This window comes from Carcharhinus amblyrhynchos, chromosome 13 (assembly GCF_965287045.1).
Source record: "Carcharhinus amblyrhynchos chromosome 13, sCarAmb.v2.hapA, whole genome shotgun sequence".
NCBI classification, from domain to species: domain Eukaryota; kingdom Metazoa; phylum Chordata; class Chondrichthyes; order Carcharhiniformes; family Carcharhinidae; genus Carcharhinus; species Carcharhinus amblyrhynchos.
Window position 1 is genome coordinate 59,747,788 of NC_137336.1, and position 19,089 is coordinate 59,766,876.

The 19,089-nt window shown below is 43.1% G+C and overlaps 1 protein-coding gene across 1 annotated transcript in view; it reads left to right on the forward strand.

Annotated features, from left to right (window-relative positions):
* Window positions 1-19,089, forward strand: part of LOC145351942 (slit homolog 3 protein-like) — a 623,540-nt gene that overhangs the window by 304,561 nt on the left and 299,890 nt on the right. The window contains exon 5 of the mRNA XM_080201750.1: window positions 16,787-16,858. Coding sequence (XP_080057876.1) covers window positions 16,787-16,858 — 72 coding nt within the window. The remainder of the gene's footprint in view (window positions 1-16,786; window positions 16,859-19,089) is intronic.

The following is a 19,089-nucleotide window of genomic DNA, read 5'->3' on the forward strand; positions in this document are numbered from 1 at the left end:
CAATTATCTGCTAAAACAATACACCATCAAACTTCTGATTCTGGATTCATAAAACCATAACTCATATTTTCACCATGGGCTGGCTGTGTACCCTTTTCTTTCCTTTCTGGGTCTTTTATTATATGAATGCAAAAGGGGCAGGTGTTGCCAAACGCCTTCTGTGTGTGTGTGTGAATTAACCATACTTTTTACTTTATCTTATCGGGATTTTGCTATGCAATTTATTCATAGAGGTTTGGAGCACTCCAGACTGAAGGGCTGGGGGAAATATACCACTGTTTATAAAAGGGAAGATCAAAACTCAAGAACATCTTTCTGTTTCTGGATGGGTAGTGAGAGAAGTTAGAGCCATTTTAATTAATCTCCCTTCTGTTTTAAAAAACACTTTTAAAAAACAAAGTTTAGAATGATACCGATGCATTCCTCAGAAGGATGTGATTAGCACTACAACCTAGAAAACCCAAAGTCTGTCAGTGGCATTGTGTGTTGGCTAGCAAGGCATGCCACTCGAGAATGGTCTCATGGTGATCTTGTGTCTATCATCTCCCGTACCTGCTGCTATTCTTCTTCACAAATGTATTCCTCAATGAGGTGGGTGCAGAAGTCGGATGGGCAGAAATATGCGAGATCTCCCTGTTCACCATTAGAGAATGACGAAGAGTTTGAAGATCCAGCAGAAACAACCATTATTCTTAATAATTGAGGATGGAATGCATCCAGCAGTGAGCATCGAATAAATACACTCATAGAGTCATATAGTTTACAACCAGAAAGAAATCCTTCAGTCCATTGTGTCTGTGCTGGCCATCAAGCACCTATCAATTCAAATCCAATTTTTCAGCACTTTGTTTGTAGCCTTATATACCATGGTGTTTTAAGTGCTCATCTAAATGCTTCTTAAGTGTTCTTACCTCTACCACTCTTTCAGGCAGATTCCCACCATCCTCTGGATGAAGAAGTATTTTCTAAAATCCCCTCTAAATCTTCTACTCCTTACCTTAGATCTCTGCCCTGATTATTGACTCCTCTAACAAGAGGAAAGGTTCCTTCCTATCTACCCTATCTATGTCCTTCATAATTTTGTATGCTTCATTCAGGTTCCCCTCAGCCCTCTCTGCTTTTAGGAGAACAACTCCAGCCTAACCAGCCTCTCTTCATAGCTGAAAAACTCCACTGCAGACAACATCCTGGTGAACTTGCTCTGCATCCTTTTGAGTGCAATCACAACCTTCCTACGATGTGCTGACCAAGACTGCACAAAGTACTCTGGCTGTGTTTTATACAGCTCCATCATAACCTCCCTGCTCTTGTATCCTGTGCCTCAGCTAATAAAGGCACATATCTCATACATCTTCTTAACCACCTTATCTACCTGTCCCGCTGTCTTCAGGGATCCATGGAGACGCACCCCAAAGTTCCTCTGACCTTCTATACATCCTCTCATCCTACCATTCATTGTGTATTCCCTAGCCTTGTTAGCCCTCCCAAAATGCATCAACTTATACTTTTCAGGGTTAAATTCCATTTGCCACTGTTCTGCCCATCTAATCAACCTATTTGTATTATCCTGTAATCTAAGGCTTTCCTTCTCAGTATTTACCACACCACCAATTTTTGTATCATCTGCAAACTTACCAATCAGTGCAAAAGTCAGAACTTGCATATGTGAATGACGCTTGCTCAATGTTGTATTGCTGTTACCCTTTACCTTGTTGCACAATTGGCTATATAAAGTAAATGAATGAACCAGAGCATGGACAGTGCTCCAAATCCATTTTTGGCATTTATTCCAAAGATGTGCAGGTCAGGTTGATTGGCCATGCTAAAAATTGCCCCTTAGCGTCCTGAGATGCTTAGGTTAGAGGGATTAGTGGGTAAATATGTCGGGATAGAGGAGGAGGGCCTGGGTGAGATTGTGATCGGTGCAGACTCGATGGGCCAAATGGCCTCTTTCTGCACTGTAGGATTTCTATGATTCTCTCCTCCTCTTTCCAATTTTCAGCCTGAAGAGCTGCATCACACCACAGCGTGGTTTGCTCGGGCATCTGCCATTCTACAACACTTACCCAAGAGACCATCCTTCTGTATATGTATATTCACGCACAATTGACAAGCTGTATAACTGTGAAAAGCATCAATGACTGAAAGCAGTCATCACCCAGTGTCTACATGCATAGTTTTAACCTGGAAAGGTGGTAAATTACAAGAGGGAAAACTGCCGAGCTTCCCCCCACCTTCTCTCTAAGGCAGTGTTGATGCCCATTCTGGCTAGGTTTGGCTCCGTTTTTAGTAATTCCGTTTTCAAGAGTTAGAGAGGTTTTGTGATGGGAAATGAAACATGAGCAATTGTTGATACTTTTGCTTTAATTTTGTCCTGTCCAATTTTCTTCTTCCGAATTAATTTTTCTTTTTAAACACACAATTTTGATGATATGTTTGGAAATTGGCCCAAATAAGATGATAACCTTAAAAACATTATGATTTCCTCTTTTGAAATCTTCGTGGTTTATGTATTGTGGCCATGGACCAAAGAACAAAGAAAATTACAGCACAGGAACAGGTCCTTCGGCCCTCCGAGCCTGCATTGGCCACGCTGCCTAACTTAACTAAAATCCCCTACCCTTCTGGGGACCATATCCCTCTATTCCCATCCTATTCATGTACTTATCAAGACACCCCTTAGAAGTCACTACCATATCTACTTCCACTACCTCCCCCAGCAGCGAGTTCCAGGCATTCATCACTCTCTGTGTAAAAAATTTGCCCCGTCCATCTCCTTCAAACCTTGCCCTTCGCACCTCAAATCTATGCCACCTAGTAATTGTCTCTTCCATCCTGTGAAAAAGCTTCTGACTGTCCACTCTGTCCATGCCTCTCATAATCAGGTCTCCCCTCAACTTCTGTCACTCCAGTGAGAACAAACCTAGTTTCTCCAACCTCTCCTCATAGCTAATGCCCTCCTTACCAGGCAACATCCTGGTAAATCTTCTCTGTACCCTCTCCAAAGCTTCCACATCCTTCTGGTCGTGTGGTGACCAGAATTGAACACTATATTCCAAGTGCGGCCTAATTAAGGTTATATAAAGCTGCAAAATGACTTGCCAATTTTTAAACTGAATGCCCCGGCCAGTGAAAGCAAGCATGCCGAATGCCTTCTCTTCTTCCTTCTCCACCTGCATTGCCACTTTCAGTGACCTGTGTACCTGTACATCCAGATCCCTTTGCCTATCAGTATTCGTAAGGATTCTGCCATTTATTGCATATTTCCTATCTGTATTAGACCTTCCAAAATGCATGACCTCACATTTGTCCAGATTAAACTCCATCTGCCATCTCTCCGCCCAAGTGTCCAACTGATCTATATCCTGCTGTATGCTCTGTTGGTCCTCATCACTATCTGCAAATCCATTAACCTTTGTGTCATCCGCAAACTCACTAATCAATCCAGTTACATTTTCCTCCAAACCATTTCTATCTATAAACAGCTATATTACAAACAGCAAAGGTCCTAGCCCTGATCCCTGAGGAACACCACTTGTCACAGCCCTCCATTCAAAAACGCACCTTTCCATTGCTACCCTCTGTCTTCTTTCATGGAGCCAGTTTTGTATCCACTTTGCCAACTCACCTCTGATCCCATGTGACTTCACCTTCTGCACCAGTCTGCCATGAGGGACCTTGTCAAAGGCCTTACTGAAGTCAATGTAGACAACATCCACTGCCCTACCCGCATCAATCATCTTCGTCACTTCCTCAAAAAACTCGATCAAGTTCGTGAGACACGACCTCCCCTTCACAAAACCATGTTGCCTCTCATTAATATGTCCACTTATTTCCAAGTGGGAATAAATCCTGTCTCGACGAATCCTCACCAATAATTTCCCTACCGCTGATGTAAGCCTCACCGGCCTGTAATTATCTGGATTATTCTTGCTACCCTTCTTAAAGAAAGGAACAACATTGGCTATTCTCCAATCCTCTGGGACCTCCCCTGTAGCCGCTAAGGGCAAGCATGCCATATGCCTTCTTGACTACTTTCACCACCTGCACTGCCACTTTCAGTGACCTGTACCTGTACACCCAGATCCCTTTGCCTATCAGTACCCCTAAGGGTTCTGCCATTTACTGTATATTTCCTATCTGTATTACATCTTCCAAAATGCATTACCTCACATTTGTCCAAATTAAACTCCATCTGCCATCTCTCTGCCCAAGTCTCCAACTGATCTATATCCTGCTGTATGCTCTGATGGTCCTTATCACTATCCGCAAATCCATCAACCTTTGTGTCGTCCGCAAACTCACTAATCAATCCAGATTTCTCTCAAGGCCTCAGCAATTTCCTCCCTTGCCTTTCAGTATTGTGGGGTATATCCCATCGGCCTCTGGGGACTTGGCTACCTTAATGTTTCTCAAGAACCCCAATACTTCCTCCTTTTTGATTTTGACATGACTCAAACTACCTACACATCCTTTCCCAGATTCATCACCCACCAAGTCCTTCTCAGATTGCATTTAACCATGGAATAGCTCCGTCTTTCAAATTGTGTGATCCTATAATAAAATTCTTAATTAAATCCTACCTAGATGTGCTCACTGAAAAGTTTGCAAATGATTTTGCTCTTAGCTTTTGTGTCGGCTGCAAGTTGAGCATGAAGTTAATGCACATTGAGGCTTCTAATCTCTAATTTAAATATCTCCACATGACATTACCTTGTACAAAATATTTTGCAGACAGAGCTGAAGAAGACTGTTGGTAGCAATGGTGGCTTGCTTTCATATAGCACCTTTCACAAGCTCAGTTGATTTTTCAGAGCGATACGCAGCTATTGGAGTGTAAGTCACAGGTATAATGTAGGAAACATGGTCACTGATTTGTGTCCTGCAAGGTCCTACAAACATTATGATAACTAAGTGATCTGTTTTAGTGATGTTGATTTGGATTTAAATAAAGGCCAGGATACTGAAGAGCTTCTTTCCTCCTCTTCAAAATAGTGCCATGCAACTTTTCATATCCATCTGAGAGGCCTTGGCTTAGTGTCTCATCCGAGTGACACACCTTCAATTGTGCAGCACTCCCTCAGTTCTGTTTGAATATTTTGACCTCAAATCTCTGGGGTGGGTCCTGAAATGTCAACCCTCTGACTCAGAGGCAACAGTGCTAGTTCTGAGCCACGGCTGACATACAAAGCTAAGCTTCTGAACTGTGTAGCAATTTCAAGTACTCTATTCCTGTGGAAACCCTTAGCCAGTACTTTCACGTCTCTTATACAGTTGCTGACTGGAAACGCATTGGTATGGACACAGTCAGCCATGACTGCAATGGCCTGTCGATATCCATGCCTACGTCATGGCCAAGGTTCAGGACACATGCCAGTGCCCAAGGAACCATATCTAACATGAACCACTGACTTCAGGGAAGGAAGAAATGAGAGGAAAATATTGGAGCAGCATAAGAAATTTCTAGTTTGGAGGCAGCCGTGCTGGTAAAGAGTTCAAAATGGTAATGTTGAAAAGAAAACAAGTCATTAATATAAGTTGTTTTTCCAGGAAAACCATAGAGATTGAGCAGGATCTGGGAATTGAATCATTTCCATTTTAGTGAGGGTAATTACGGCTTTGTGATCTATTTAACTGGAGGTAGTATTTTGCATTTCTATTTTAACTACCCTGACATGAACCTACACACTCCTCACTAAGGATTTTATCTAAGCTTTGCTTTTATCTGCTTCTGAGAGTCTCTGAAATGTTAGTGTTCATATCAAGACATCGTCCCTTGCCTTGAACACAGCAACAGTTCTTAGTTTCAAGCCAGCGGATGCATTGTCTGTCATCTCCGCAGTGTATTTGAGTACATTCCCGCAAAAGGTCTCACATATTGATCCAGAGTGGGGGGGGGGGGGCAGTTCCCTTGCTGCATATTCTTAATATCGCTCTACATGCAAAGATGCTTAATGAATCTAAATTGTTATCAGTTTTGATGACATATTAATTAAGTTGTGGATGCGTGTCCTTGGAGACTTGGCTTGAGATCAGCCAAACCTATTCATTTAACTTACGGAGAGAGTAAAAAGATTGACAGCAGGCTGATTCATCTGCTTTCCAGTGAGAGTTTGCTGAAAGGGGTGCAAGTCTAGTTTGGTGACTGAGCCTGTTTGACTGAGATTCCTGCCGTCTCCACATTGATTCAAAGATTGATTCAAAGACTTTCTAATGCCAAAAAAGGTGCTGCAATCTTTGCTTCTTCAGTCGGTATGCTTGATTTGAGATTGACTGCATTAAAAAGTTTGCAATCTGTTTCCGGCAGGTGAACTGGATGGAACGTGTAACTAAGAATTCTGTCAGTGTTCAGCCAGGAGATTAAGTTGCTTATCAGTTTTAACTGATCTCTGAAAATTGAACGTAACGATGTCAATTTATTCCGCGCTGGCTTGGAGTCCAGTCCTATACAATGCTTGGGAGTTTTTTTTACAAAAATCCAGCATTCGAGAGAAGTGCATCGAACTCAAATGGTTTGAGAGCAAATTAAGGAGGCGTAAAGGTTCGATGTGGAAGACCGAATTATAATTTGGTTTGATACCGTGACGCATAGGTGTGGAAATACATTATGTCACAGAATGACAGAACGTGGGTTCTGTGTCCACACATCACCCACGTACTAGGTTCTTAATACCACTGTGAAAGTGACAAGTGGAGAATGGGCCACTCCATGAATGGAAAATAAGAAGTCACGGCAATATAAAATGTGTGAAGAAATGCATGACCTGCTAACCAGCTTTGGCAGAAAATTGGAAATGGGTTGCTTTTGCGCTTCATTATATTTTTTAAGAATATACAGTTCTGTCCTGTTTGATTCCCCCACAGCATTTCTATCCGTGAGGCCAAGAGGGGGAGGGGAATTGTCCAGAGTCACCAGCAAGAATGAAGGAGCAACCAAAATTACTGGAGGCTGGATTGAACAGGCCACATGCCAAGTCTCAGCTGCTGCCATTAATTCTAACAGAGAACAGACAAACGTTACTCCCTGACATGGACTGATCTTAAGATATCAGCGTGTGTTTCTGTGGAATTCATTTTGCATTGAGGCCAAAGCAGTTTTGAACAAGAAAGCCATCTGACCGGGTTGTGTGTGGAATTTGACCCGTCACTGTGTCTTCCAAAGAAGGAATGGCAGCCAATCATTGTAAGATTCATCAGCTCTGCTGCCTGGGGGGGGAAGGGAAATGTGAGGGAGGTTTAGGGTGGTGCAACAGGAACAAAATTCTTGGATAAATGCTTTTGTCTTTTGTAGAGAGCTGGATGAAGGCAAGATTGTGGGGGGTTAGGCTTGGGACAAAGAAAAGTGGTCAAGCCGTCATGCTTCCAGTAAACCTGCTGAGGTCAGAACTTTCTAATCTGATGCATGAAGCAGATATCCGGGAGTGATTATGTGGAGGGTAGACCAGATATTGTAGCTCAACAAAAAATTGAGCTTTGTGGTGTAAAATATGAGAGCAAAATTCAAACCTGTCATCTCAATGATATGTTGATCAATTTGTCTTACAATAACATTCAGTACGTGAAGTTCATGGGGTTGGTTTGACCTCAGTTTATCTCTGGCCACTGCCATTACTGTTGATGATGACTGTCGCTGTGCTATACATTGATTTTATAAGCTAGCATCCACACAGAAGAATTGAGGGTTGTAGTATGATATCAATAAGTATATCAAGTGATAATGAACAGTTAATTACTAAGACATGCATCATCAGTAGTTACCTTGCCACTGAAGTGGAATGGCAGCCGCTTTAATAATCAAATCAGCCTGTGTAATCTTGCATCTCTGGAGCCCATTGGGGAATTATCCAGATGTTGAGTTCTGGAAGCTGTGTTGCGCCACTTAATTAATTCCCCGTTTAGAAAAGCACTTGTCACCCTTCAGAGAAAGTCAGAGAGCCAGCATGATTATGGGAACAGTTCAGGTTAGCCATCAGGGTTACCATAGCGACGAGGAGGACAATTAAAGAGAGTGGTGGAAATGTGAGGCCACTATCATTTCTTCTGAAGCGTTTCAAAAGGGCAACTTTATTTGAAAAGTGTTTATCAAGCGGTCAAAAATCTAATTTTTTTGTAAATGATAGCAAACTGGCAGTTCTGCACCCCTTTTGGCTGTGTCCCACTCCAGATTTTGGGCCCGCATGCCAAAATATCTGTGGTGACAACATTTTAAGAACTATGTAAATATTTAAATGAAAATTGAATTGTACCAAATCCTGCCTGCACTTTGTATCTGGTGCAGACTGAGAGGAATAAGAACTCTCCTGAGGCCTATTCCTGGCCTTATCCATGTCTGTGGGTCAGAAAGATGCATAATCACAGACATATGAGTTTACTTTGTTTCTACTTTTATTTGGCTGCAGAGCAAATGAATATCAATGAAGGTTTAGAAAGGAGCTGCCTTATTTCCACAAACTACTACATAAGTGAATATTATTGATGTGATTTACTTGGAAGGCTGGGATGTGGAATATTCCTGGTAGATCCTGGTTAAATCACATTAAAAGGAATAGGGATGACATGGGTACTTTGAACCTTCCAGTACCTCAACAAGCGGCGTCCTGCTTCTATAATCATGAGTATCAGGAATTGATTCGATGCCCGGTTCTCTCTCTCCATCACCTAGCTTGACCCTGCCATTGCCTCTGTGTGATTTCTATGCTGCTGCCCACACCCTGACTCACATTATTTACCCATCAGCTCTGTGCTCGCTGACCTACATGGATTCTTGGTCCGTCAATCTGTGAGTTTTAAAATTCTCATCCTCATATTCAAAATCCCTCTATGACCTCTGACCGAGTGTTTTGTCATCTGTCCTAATGAAGTTGACTTGGTGTCAATTCTTGCCTGATAACACTTTTAAATTGCGCACTGTGATGTTTTACTACATTAAGGATGCAATATAAATGCAACTTCATGTTTCAATGTCCCTGGAACTCTCAGAAACTCTCAGACTCCAGGTGGTTCTGACTCTCTTAGCGGGAAAGGTCAGGAGATTTGAAACCATCTATCTCCTGGCCGACCATGGCACTGACGCCACACAGGATCAACCCCCCATCCCCCCACATCCTTTCACTAACACCCTGACACTCCCCCCATGAACCACCCTTCCAACCACCTGACTACCCTCCACCCTATGATTAACCGTGCTCCCCCACCTCTGCCCCCAACCCTAACTCCTCCTGACAACCTCCCTGACTACTCCTATATTCCACCCTTCCACCCACTAAGCTTACACACTTGTTTTCTCTTCTGTCAAAGTGACTGAGAGCTTTGAACAAACCCGGTTAATGGTATCTTGTGCTGTTAAAAAAGGTGGTTCTGTCTTCACTTCTCATGATGATTGGCACAGAATAGCAGAATTAAAACAGAAATGAGGAGCCAGAGGGTGGTGAATCTCATTGCCACAGATGGCTGTGGAGGCCAGGTCACTGAATGTCTTAAAGACAGAGATAGATAGGTTCTCATTCAATAAGGGGATCAAGGGTTATGGAGAGAAGACAGGAGAATGGGGATGAGAATCATGTTAAATGGCAGAGCAGACTTGATGGGCCAAATGGCCTAATTCTGCTCCTACAACTTATGGTCTTATGATTCCAGGAGCTGCTGTGCTGCACTTTTCTCACCAAGCCGAGGTCAAATGTCTGGGTGAGATATGCAGTTCCTGACTTGACTAAGTAAAAAGTAGTGGAGTAGCAATCTGATGATGGTTGCCACTCCATAGAGCTTCTAGACCATTGCCTCTGCCATGCATAGGGCTGATTCTCCCAACTGTAACAATGGCCACCTCTGCTCTATCTCAGTCCATCTGTTGCTGAAGTTTTGACCACTGCCTTTGTCAAACTCAATGACTCCAACAATTTCTTAGTTGGCTTTCCGTCCTTCACAATCTGTAATTGCAACTTATCCAAAGGTTTTCTGCTGCTTTCTGTCTCACAGCAAGTCTCACATACCTATCACTGACTGACAGTACTTGGCCCCTCAAAATCCCCAAGTTAACATTATCCTCATTGTGTTTAAATTGCTGCGTGACCTTGCCCCATCTTATTTCTGTAACTACATTCACTCTAAAGATTTCCCACCAAAGGGGCCATCACATTGAGTTCTAGTTTTGTTCTCATGTGAATGTCCAGAAACTCGAAGAAGGAGACAAGTGATATTTTTCTCCCCCAGTTTTAGACCACTGCCCTGAAGTGAATTTGGTGAACTTAGCACAGAGCCAGAATCAAACCTCGGTCCTCCTAGCCTTTGTCCTTTAGTATTACACCAGCTGGGTCCTTCATCTACTGGACTGTAAGAAATTTGAATATAACTTTGAACAGAGATTCCTGCAGTCTCCTGTTCCCATGTGTTCCTCATTACCATTACATCCCCTCATGTACCTTTGACCAAAGGTCTTGCATCATCACAGATTCCAGATTCATCTGTAAATATCTTAGTTCCTTTGCTAGCCCGCTCGTCAGGATTGACAGTTGTAAGAATTGATTTAGACACATGATGATATCATCCTTTGAACATGCTCGGTCTAGTCCCCTTGGGATAATGGGATATTGTGTATAGAATGCAATAGGATCGTGTTGAGTAATGCAGATTATCATCATACTGACATCCTGGAGCTTGCATGGCAATCAAAGAGAAATTTGACAGAATTTATCTTCATGGTAGTTTAACCTGAAGTTGTTCACCTTCCTGAGGGATTAAACGAATTAAATATTTGATTATTAAGTTAAATTGTACATGGTCTGTTGGACGCGGCAAGCTTATAAGTCACTCAGAACATTTCTAACTCAACTGCGCTGCCGCTTCATTCCCATTGGCATGGGAAATCTCCTGCATGCACTGCTACAGGCAGGATATTACAGCAGAATGAATTTAGTGATTTGGGAGTGTTCCAGATAGGCGGGATGGTGGAGAGTGCGAAAGGACCTTTTCAATGTAGGTCATGACTCAGTGGTAGCAGTCATGCCACTGAGTTAGAAAGTTTTAATTGGAAAAGTAGCATCATAGAATCCCCACAGTGCAGAAAGAGGCCATTCAGCCCATTAAGCCTGCACCAATAACAATCCCACAATCCCACCAGGCCCTACTCCCGTAGCCCAAAGTATTTACCCTGCTAGTCCCCCTGACAATAAGGGCCAATCAACCTGACCTGCACATCTTTGGAGTGTGGGAGGAAACCACAGCACCCGGAGGAAGCCCACGCAGACAAAGGGAGAATGTGCAAACTCCACACAGTCACCCAAGGTTGGAATTGAACCTGGGTCCCTGGTGCTGTGAGGCAGCAGTGCTAACCACTGTGTCACCTTGCTGCCTACTTGTAGCATAGTTGTTGTGTTAATGGATGAGTAGCCCAGAGGCTCAGACTAATGCTCCAGAAGCCAGAATTCAAATCTGACCTACTAAGGATGATGGATTCAATTAATTGAAATAATTCTAGCATGAGCTTGTCTCGCCAGTGGCGATCGTGAAATTATAGAATGAGTATTAAAAACCTATCCTGTTCACTAATGTCCTTTCTAACTGGTTCCAGACCCAGGAAAAGGTGGTTGACTCTTCTATGCACTTTGAAACCAGCATTCAGCAACTAAATCAAAACAGCAACCTGCATTCTTTCTGGTTTATTCATAGCTTGGTATGGCTCCTGCTCTGCCCAGGACCGCAAGGAACTACAAAAGATTGTGAATATAACCCAATCCATCATGCAAACCAGCCTCCCATCCATTGACTCTGTCTACACTTCCCACTGTCCCGGCAAAGCAGCCAGCGTAATTAGGGATCCCACACACCCTGGATATTCTCTCTTCCACCTTCTTCCCTCAGGAGAAAGATACAAAAGTCACAAGGTCAAATATCAACCGACTCATGAACAACATCTACTGCTGTCAGACTTTTGCATTAAGTTGATCTTTCTCTACACTCTAGCTATGACTGTAACACTACATTCTGCACTCTCTCATTTCCTTCTCTATGAATGGTATGTCTTGTCTACATAGTGCGCAAGAAACAATACTTTTCACTGTATGTTAATACATGTGACAATAATAAATCAAATCAAATCAAAATGGCCCTGGCCCTGCACTCAACGCTGGAACACCTAGAAAACAAAGACACATATGTCAGACTCCCATTTATTGACTGCAGCTCAGCCTTCAACACCATTATTCCTACAAAACACATCTCCAAACTCTGTGGCCAGGGCCTTGGCTCCTCCCTCTGCGACTGGATCCTGAATTTCTTAACCCACAGACCACAATCAGTAAGGATAGGCAACAGCACCTTCTCCACGATCATCCTCAGCACTGGTGCCCCACAAGGCTGTGTTCTCAGCCCCCTACTTACTCCTTATACACCTATGACTGTGTGACCAAATTCCACTCCAACTCGATTTTCAAGTTTGCTGATGACACCACCGTACTGGGTCACATCTCAAACAATGACGAGACAGAGTACAGGAATGAGACAGAGAATGTGGTGAACTGGTGCAGCATCAATAATCTCTCCTTCAATGTCAACAAAATGAAGGAGATTGTCATCGACTTTAGGAAGTGTGGAGAAGAGCATGCCCCGTTTACATTAATGAGGATGAAATAGAAAGGGTTGAGAGCTTCAAGTTTTTAGGTGTCCCGTTCACCAGCAACCTGCCCTGGTCTCCCTCATTCTGGTAATATAGATAAGAAGGCCCGCCAATGCTTCCCACTTTCTCAGGAGACTAAGGAAATTTGGCGTGTCAGCTACGACTCTCACCAACTTTTACAGATGTACCATAGAAAGCATTCTTTCTGGTTGTATCATAGCTTGGTATGGCTCCTGCTCTGCCCAAGACCCCAGAAACTACTAAAGGTCGTGAATGTAGTCCAATCCATCACGCAAACCACCTTTGCATCCATTGACTCTGTCTACACTTCCATTGCCTCAGAAAAGCAGCTAGCATAATTGAGGACCTGATGCACCCCAGACATTGTCTCTTCCACCTTCTTCCATTTGGAAAAATGATACAAAAGTCTGAGATCACATACCGACCGACTCAAGAAAAGCTGCTTCCCTGCTGCCATCAAACTTTTGAATGGACCTACTTTGCATTACATTCATCTTTCTCTACAGCCAAGCTGTAACTAACACTGCACTCTCTCGTTTCCTTCTCAATGAACGGTATGCTTTGTCTGTGTAGTGCGCAAGGAACAGTACTTTTCACTGTGTGTTAATACATGTGATGATAATAAATCAAATCAAATCAAATCAGATGGCCCAGCAGGACACTGAGCCATATCAAACCATTATATTTCACTGCTGATCTTGAAGAAAACTGCTGACAGAGGTCCAATGATTTTGGCCGTGTGGACATTTCCTTTTCCGTCTTCATCTTGAACCGACTGCAAAGCAAGAATTAAAAGCACGGAATCCCTTTACTTTAGATGTTTACACTCTGCAGGTAGCAACGTAAATGTTTAGGATATACACGCAATTGAGTTGGAAATACAGTATCCCGATAAATTTCTTTGAGACGTTTGTAGAATTAGCTTCCAGGCCAGAGAGTTTGCTGAGCAGTAATTATCAAATTTGTGCCAGTTACACCTCATTTAAGCAGCCATAACTTATCAAGGGTTTTAAATAGTGATGTAAATTGCAGAAAAGGAGAAATTCTCCTCAATTCAATGATTTCTAACTGGGTTTAGGGTTGTGGGGGTGTGGGCAGAAGAGCCCCTGAACAACACACTCTCTGGAAAAATGTAGAATCACAGACAGCCATTTCTAAGTTTTCAAGTTTGGCTATTTGTGTGTGGACTGCAAACCTGCTATTAATTGTAGAGAAATAACGAGGGGGAGCAAACAATTTCACAATCCATTACCACCTCGATATTCAGGCCAATGTTTACTTTCTTATTGAACATGTTTTACTTCTTTCTGGGGTATATTCATGAAGTTGGATCTGTTTTGGTAATGCTCCTAAACATGTTTACCTCTCTACCTGTATATCTTTGCTTTTGAGGATGGGCACGGGCACGGGCACTGGGCGGAGTGAACTCATTGCGCTTAGTAGCGAGTTAAGGAGCTGAATCCATGTTGTGGTGGCGCCTGGTTTGAAACTGTTCCATGAGCTGAAAACGATCATGGGGCACTGGGGGGGCGGCTGGCCAGTCCGGTTTGAGGGGGGAAGGGCTATGGGATGTGCTGGAAATACAGGCTTGTCTCTGCGGTGTTGAGCTGGGAGTAAGACCTTAAAAAGGCAAAGGTAACCCGGGAGATTGTGACGGATACAGGGCGCCTTACAACAAGGGAGCTAAGGTTTTCTACCCGGAATGCCCTCCACCAATCCATTATGGACTGCCGGTCATGCTGTTCACTCTACCTCCAGCAATATTTTCAGACTTGCTGGAAAATTTATTGAAAAATCTAGCCGAGTGCCTCAGGCAGAATTTGAAACAGAATCTTGTCTGCCCACTACGTCCCCTCCCTCCCACCCACCCACTCTGTTTTTCAGTGCTAGGAGAGAAGTATTGCCCTCATTGTGTCTTCTGCTGGTAACTGGAAGCGGGCTGTGTCTTTAGCCTCTTCACAATAACATGTCAGATTATTTTTTATTCATCCTAGTCTCAAACCAAGATGGGGAGGTTTCTTTTTCTCTCAACAAAGCATCGCTTGCTGGAAAAGAGCACTGTCAAAATTCATCTCCAGCTGTGACAAAGAGATATTGAGCTGACAAACCCCTGGTTTCGAGCCTTCTTTGTATCTCTGATCTGTGACCATGTTGATGTTTGGACTGTCCTGTTGTTCGACATATCAGCTGACAAAACTCAAAGCACCTTAAATGTGTTTGGAGACTCTATTTGTAGAAGTCTTTTATTGTGGAGTTCACACTGTCTCATCATACCAAGGGAAATAACATTTCCCTATTTAAAGGTGCTGTAACAGAAGGTGCGTTGTGGTCAAACATTTGAAAATTACAGGACTGAAAATCAGGTTAACGTTTTAAGCTTGAAATCCAAATTAAGAGCTTTTAGTGAAATCCACTGTGCAGGCAAATTGGTTAATGGGGATGCTAATGAGACCATGATGATATTAATGATGGAACCATGACATTAATAGTCAGATGAGTAGGAGGTTCTGAGGCAGCAGGGTACAAAATGGTCTGTGCCCTGAACACCATGTGCTTATCTTGAAATCTGTGTTAATATTTAATTGTAAATTGTTTGAAGTTGAACTATACTGACTGTCTCAGGTCTGTCTTAGAGAAGCAAAGTCTCATCAAAGTTCAGTAGAACTAGAAAGTATTATATAATTTAGTTTTGTTTATTTATTAGTTACAAGTAGGTTCACATTAACACTGCAATGAAGTTACTGTGAAAATCCCCTAGTCACCACACTCCGCTGCCTGTTTGGGTACACTGAGGGAGAATTTAGCATGGCCAATACACCTAACTAGCACGTCTTTCAGACTGTGGGAGGAAACTGGAGCACTTGGAGGAAACCCACAGACACAGGGAGAACCTGCAGATTTCACACAGACAGGGATCCAAGGCGGGAATCGAACCGGGTCCCTGGAGATGTGAGGCAACAGTGCCAACCATTGATCCACTGTCAAACCCTTCGCCAATACCATCAAAATACATTAGCAATCTTCTTCTCTCTTTCTGTGTCTTGCCCATATCCACACATACTCGAAAGGCAACATCAGTCATTGAAGGAAAAGATGAGATCTATCATTAAATTATATCATTCACACAAACAGGTGTATGATCAGTAGCTATTTACTGTGGCTGAAATAATGCAGTTTTTTTTGTCCTTTATCTTTTCCTTCTCTTCCTTTCCCTCCCCTTTGTCTCTCACCTATTTCTGCCTCACTGTCTCATCTTCCATCCCCCTCTTTGTTCTTCTCTCGCTTTCTTCCTCTCTTGAGTCTGCTGTTCTCTTTGCCCTCCCCTATCATCCTTCTCCCTCCTTTCTGCCTCTGTCTTGGTCATCTTCTGTTCAATTCTGTTTTGCTCGTTCCTCTCATCTATCCCTCTCTCTTACTTTTTTCTGGTTAATTTCATTTCTTATTATCTCCCCCGCTTTGTCTCACAATTCTCCCTTAACGGAGCTATCTTCAAAAGAATCCCTATCTTCTTGTCTATCTCCACAGCTTTTATATACGTCTGTATCGACCTCCTCCATGTTTCTTTAACTCCGTTACTTCTTTTGCTCTTCTCTGCCTTTGTCTCCCTCTTTCTGTCTTGTGAAGGCACTATATAAATGAAATTCCTTTGTGTATGTGAGTGTGTGTCTGTGTATGTTTGTCTGTCTGTCTGTGTGTATTTGCCCCAATCTGTAAGTACATGTCCATCAATGACTTTTATTTGCATGAAGTTCGGGCCATCTCTGTACTGTTTGGTAGATAGCAGTGCTGTCACAGTTAACATCGATTGACTTTTACTTATGCTTAGAAGAATGTTGCCAAAACTTAATTTAAAAGGATTGGGAGAGTAGAAAACATCTTTTTTTAATTTGCTAAAATCTTTGAGCAAATAATTGTTTACACTGTGTTACATTAGGGTTCTTTTTACAATGCACTAAACCGGATTAATTACTGATTTAGTGGATCAGTATAGTTAAAAATATTAGTTAGCTATATGTGTATGAAAATTGTAATTTTCTATCTGTGCATCAAATAATGAAACTTGCTTTAAACAGTGAATTTAAAAGGAACTGGTTCTCTTGCTAGTTTTCCTGATTTAAATTGCACAATTATAACTCCAGTGCTTCCTATTTACAGTGACTTCAGTGAGAATCGGATTCAAGCTCTTCCGAGAAAAGCTTTTCGTGGGATTGTCGACATCAAAAACCTGTGAGTTTTTTTTGTGCGTACTTATTCCTCAGAGTTTTCTTTGATGTGGCCCTGAAAACCCTTAACCTGGTGACCTATGGCAATAATAGATTTCTCCTGCATCAATGTGGCGTGTGCAATGGCACCCTTAACTCATTTCATAAAGAACCATTTAACAATTTCACTCCAAGAAGTCATAGCATGGAAATCGCACTGTTGTAAATTGAGATGGTTTTCTGAATGTATTCTTTCAGGAATTGTGCAAAGTGTGGCCTTCATCCTTTCTACCCATCCGTCCTCTGCTCATCTTGGGAGAGATGATGTGGAGATTCCGGCATTGGACTGGGGTAAACGCAGTAAGAAGTCTCACATCCTCGTGGATAGAGGATTGGTTGTCGTGGATAGAGGATTGGTTGTCAAATAGGAGGCAGAGAGTGGGGGTCAACGGGTGCTATTCGGATTGGCGGATGGTGACTAGTGGAGTGCCCCAGGGGTCGGTGCTGGGGCCTCAGCTATTTACCATTTATATAGATGATCTGGAGGAGGGAACCGAGTGTAGGGTGTCGAAATTTGCTGATGACACCAAGATTGGGGGAACGGCAAATTGTGCGGAGGGTGTGGAGAGTCTGCAGAAGGATCTAGATAGGCTGGGCGAATGGGCCAGGAAATGGCAAATGGAATTTAATGTTGGCAAGTGTGAGGTGGTCCACTTTGGTAGGAAGAATGGTAGGAAGGACTATTACTTACGGGGCGAAAAACTGCAGCAGGCGACGGTGCAGAGGGACCTCGGGGTCCTTGTGCATGAGTCACAAAAACCCAGCTTGCAGGTGCAGCAGGTGGTCAGGAAGGCGAATGGGATGCTGGCCTTCATAGCGAGGGGGATTGAATATAAAAGTAGGGAGGTCTTGCTGCAGCTGTATAGGGCATTGGTGAGGCCGCAGCTGGAATACTGTGTGCAGTTTTGGGCGCCGCACCTGCGCAAAGATATTTTGGCCTTGGAGGGAGTGCAGAGGAGGTTTACTAGGCTGATACCGGAGTTGAGGGGGTTGAGCTATGAGGAGAGGCTGAATAAACTGGGCTTGTACTCGTTAGAGTTTAGAAGAATGAGGGGAGATCTCATTGAGACGTATAAGATGATGAATGGGATGGATAGGATAGAGGTGGAGAGACTCTTCCCGCTCAAAAAAGACAGTAGGACTAGGGGGCACAGCCTCAAGATAAAAGGGGGGCGGTTTAGAACGGAGTTGAGGAGGAACTTCTTCACTCAAAGGGTGGTGAATCTCTGGAATTCTCTGCCCGTTGAAGTGGCGGAGGCTACCTCGCTAAATATTTTTAAGACGCGGGTTGATGGGTTTTTGATAAGAGAGGGGATTAAGGGTTATGGGGAGAGGGCGGGAAAGTGGAACTGAGCCACGACAGATCAGCCATGATCTTATTGAATGGCGGGGCAGGCTCGAAGGGCTGGATGGCCTACTCCTGCTCCTATTTCTTATGTTCTTATGTTCTTACAACACCAGGTGTGTGTGAGACAACAACTGTGTGTGCCTTTATATGTTCAGTTTGAGACTAGAACTCTCCACTCACCTGACGAAGGGGCAAACCCTGAAAGCTTGTGGGTTTACTATCAAATAAATTTGTTGGACTTTAACCTGGTGTTGTGAGACTTCTTACTATCTTGGGAGAGCGCAGAGAAGTTGATGCAACATCAAACCTGTGACTAACCAGGATGTTTCTGATGTTGACTTCAGGTGTGAAATGAAAGACCAATCTGGAAAGTTGCACTTGCATCCATCACCTTCGCGAACTGGAAAATAAATCAGAAATATAAACATAACCTGGCGCAAGCACTTTTGAATCATTTGAATTATTTTTTTCAAGCTATATTGGATTCAGGTTTTGTCATTACTGTCTGTGGTGCTAAAAAAAGGGAACAGTAAGAAGTCTCGCAACAGCAGTTTAAAGTCTAATAGGTTTATGTGGATTCACGAGCTTTCAAAGCGCTGCTCCTTCCTCAGGTGAGTGGAGAGTTGAGTTCACAAACATGGCATATATGGACAGAGATGCAATTGCTCAATAATGGTTGGGACTCCAATGGGTGAACCACGCGACAATCACTGCAAGAGTGTTCTTTTCATGTTGGGAAGCAGTCAAGGGCGCTCAGCCTCCAATCTTCAGGTGAACTTTCTCCAAGGCAGCCTTCAAGACACACGACAACGCAGAATCACCGAGCAGAAACTGATAGCCAAGTTCCA